This window comes from Sapajus apella, unplaced genomic scaffold, assembly GCF_009761245.1.
Source record: "Sapajus apella isolate SASKATOON/1434 unplaced genomic scaffold, GSC_monkey_1.0 scaffold34, whole genome shotgun sequence".
NCBI classification, from domain to species: Eukaryota; Metazoa; Chordata; class Mammalia; order Primates; family Cebidae; genus Sapajus; species Sapajus apella.
Genome location: NW_022436974.1, coordinates 8,381,650 through 8,384,943, shown reverse-complemented (window position 1 = coordinate 8,384,943; position 3,294 = coordinate 8,381,650). Strand labels below are relative to the sequence as shown.

Below are 3,294 nucleotides of genomic sequence, written 5' to 3'. Positions count from 1 at the left end.
ACAGCAGGCACCACTGTTAGGCACTTAATATATAGTAATTTATTTAAATAAGACACAAATATGTATATATGTGTGTATATATATACACATATATACATGTATGTGTCCTATTTGAAACTCTGAAATGTAGAGATTATCATCACTCCCACTTTACAGATGAGGAAACCGAGTCAATGAGTGAATAAAGCCTTTGGTTTACATGACCCTATCTGTTTTTAAGAAATGTCTGGTGGCCTAATAAGTCAAAGTCTAAAGACCCAAATATAAAGTTGAAAGTAAATTAACATTCACTAGTTGTCCAGACACCCAACTCAGATAGTTCTGGCTCATAAATGGATTTTGGGGGGTCCAAATTAGTCATTCATCCAAGCAGGTGTTAATTCTGCAAGTTTTAGAATTGGGGGTGTCTCTATAGAATCTGCAATTTAGAGTAGCAACAATCTCCACCCCAAATCATGCATAAAGGTGACAACCACTTATAAAAGTCACTAAGGAGTCCAACTCTTCAACTCTTAGGTTCAATTGTGGAACTCAGCCAAGAGGCTTTTTAACTCAAGCACAGACGTAGTGGGATGGCATAATCTCATTGAGTCAAGATCAAATTTGACAACAGAGAAGTCATCTATTAAAAAAAATCATTCAAAGAGCACACAGAATTGCTTGTTAAAAGTGATCCTAAACCATGATACAAATATTGATGTTTATTAACATTTTTATTATAGCCATTTTAAATGGATAGCTTAGCAGACTATTCATTTATCTGTTCTGTGGGCCCCCAACTTGTTTCTAATGAGTTTGCCTTATAAAATTACTGAAATCAGACCATGTTGTAAAAGCTGGGGCTGAGCAGCCCCATGGGGGCTTCTGAGCAAAATCAACAATGAACATATACTGTGTTATCAGAAAGGGACAGTGCCATGTAGAATGGCAGAAGGAATGAAGTCACCATTGACAAGAATATATAATTAGGTAGTTTTGGAACAACAGGAGAGGAAAAAGCATTTACATCTTCTGTTTTGCAGTCACCCACTCTGCAGACAGAGTAGGTGACACTGTCCTCTGTATTCCTTTTTCTTTTTTTTTTTTTTTTTTATGTATCAGATCATTTATTGTTCACTTGTAAAACTAATTTTATAAACACATAAATTGTAAATTTCTATTACAGTTAATGTTTCATCACTACTGTGAGAGGGCATCCTTAAAAATCAATAGTAAGTCCTATTGGTATAAGTCCTTTTTGATTATTCTTCTCAAACCAGTAAAGTTTTGACATTAGCCATGATTATTTTATCACTTTCTATGTATGTTTTAGAAAGAAATAGTGAACATATCCACTCCACTCTATTCTTCAGGATAAAAGTAGCTTTTCCAAGTACAACAGATCAACTAACTTGATCATCATTTTTAGGCAATGATTGAACTTTTTATTTCACAGAGCATAATCCATCATTTTTTAAATTTGGCTCCTTAGATTATAAAGCTAAAGATGCTGATTCTCATGTAAAATTTTTAAAAAGTTGTTACTGTTTCATTTTTTATTCTAAGGAACATCAAACTAACTACCTGTACATTTATAAACTTTGTCAAAGTTTTCAAATGTCACTCATTTTCACGATTCTAAATCCACTTGGGATTCTAGGATAAAACCTGTGAATGCTCACTACATACTGAAGATCAGAAAAAAAAATCTAGTGAGTTTACTAAACTGCAATTAGGATTTGGACCCAAATGCAAATGTGCACACCATAAAATTTCCTATACGTTCTATAGATGTAGGTAATTTATTAACTATATTATTCTCTAAATATATATTATGTATTTAATTTGATTTAATCACATTCCATAGGTTGAATTTGGGGGTTGTTTTTTAAAGTGTTGAGAGTTTAGTGTTTATTTTTGTAATCCAACAACTTTATCCAAAAATGCAGAAAATTTTTCTGGCTGGCCAGGAGGATAACATTTCAGTGTTGATAAGTCCATTGACTGTAACAGCCCAGGAAGCGTGCTGCAGGTACAATAGAAGAGATGACCCTCTTTGTGTAGCTGTTTTGCCAGTTCCAGCTGATGATTGTTCATCAGCTTTTCGTTTATAACTACCACGAGTGGCTTGCCTTTTTCCAGAGTCTCCAAACAGCTTCCTGCACCTGCGTGACTAATAACAAGATCAGCTTTCTGAATATCTTCTTTCAAGGAATCCTTGTACCTGTAAACATCCAGAGTAAATGACTCAGTACTGAAGGGTTCAGGTACCACCATTCCTCTACCAATTTGCAGGATAAGTCGGCTGTAACCAAGGCTCTCGATTTTTTGTAGACTGTCGGGCGCTGACACACACGCAATGAGGTCGTCAAAGCTGGTGGTCCCTACGGTAACAAACACGCACTTCATCCCGCGGGTTCTGCCTCCTTTTTCTTTCTAGTTCAACTTTTCCTCCTCTTGGCCCTATAGGACTGTTCTCCAGGCTTTCTGGACAGAATAAAACATCCCTTTATTCCTCTGCCCACTAACCTCTGGGAATGGATGCACTTCTCTCCTCCTCCTTTCTCCTCACCACACTGCATCTGTCTATTTCAGCATTCTCTTGCTTCATTATGATCTGGGCCACAAGAGGAGACAGGCAATGTCTCTGGTGGGAGAGCAGGTAGGCAGGGCTCTCCCACCAGAAAACAAGAGAGCTTGGCTGCTTCCAGCCCCCACCTGCACATGCTGTGTGTTCCTGCCTATCCATGTTCCTGTCCTGGATGCTCCCAGTGCTCAGTATACTCCCCTTGTGAACAGCTGGCAGGGTCATGATCAGACCAGCTATCACAGTCACAGAAGTTCTCAAGTAGTATAAAAGGGAACATTGAAAGTTAGATTTTAATGCATGCATAAAGGACAATGGGATATTCTGCAAAGAGGTTTTGGAGACTAGAACATTTAAAATACAGTTAAAAATATAAGAAACTAGTTACAGTGGTTGCTTCTTGGGAGAGGGAGCCGAAAATTAGGACAGAGTGGAAGAATGGCTTCTTTTTAATTGTACCTAATCCTTTTGCAGGTTTTGGATTTTGTATCATGTGTATGTTTTTCTAATTAGGCTTTAATAGACATTGGGGGTCATCTAGCTGCCACTGAGATGTAAGGCACGATTTTTTTAAAAACAGAATCCCTGATAACTGCTCATCTACCTTTTGCCAGATCTCCCTGAAGTCCTCTCAGATGCAGGCAACCCATTCACCCAGTTCCCATGTTTGCCCAGAGAATTGGCACAGGGATGGGCGGCAGGTGGGACTTGTACTCTTCAGGCTGTGT

General features: G+C 38.0%; 1 protein-coding gene across 1 annotated transcript; it reads right to left on the bottom strand.

Moving 5' to 3' along the window:
* Positions 1-1,395: 1,395 nt before the first annotated feature.
* On the bottom strand, positions 1,396-2,396 carry LOC116563197 (putative bifunctional UDP-N-acetylglucosamine transferase and deubiquitinase ALG13). Its single transcript, XM_032295776.1, has 2 exons — positions 2,204-2,396; positions 1,396-2,144 (listed from the first exon to the last, which is right to left on the bottom strand). Exons 1-2 carry the CDS (start codon positions 2,386-2,388, stop codon positions 1,913-1,915), a joined length of 417 nt encoding a protein of 138 aa, XP_032151667.1. The 5' UTR covers positions 2,389-2,396; the 3' UTR covers positions 1,396-1,912.
* Between the last annotated feature and the right edge of the window lie 898 nt (positions 2,397-3,294).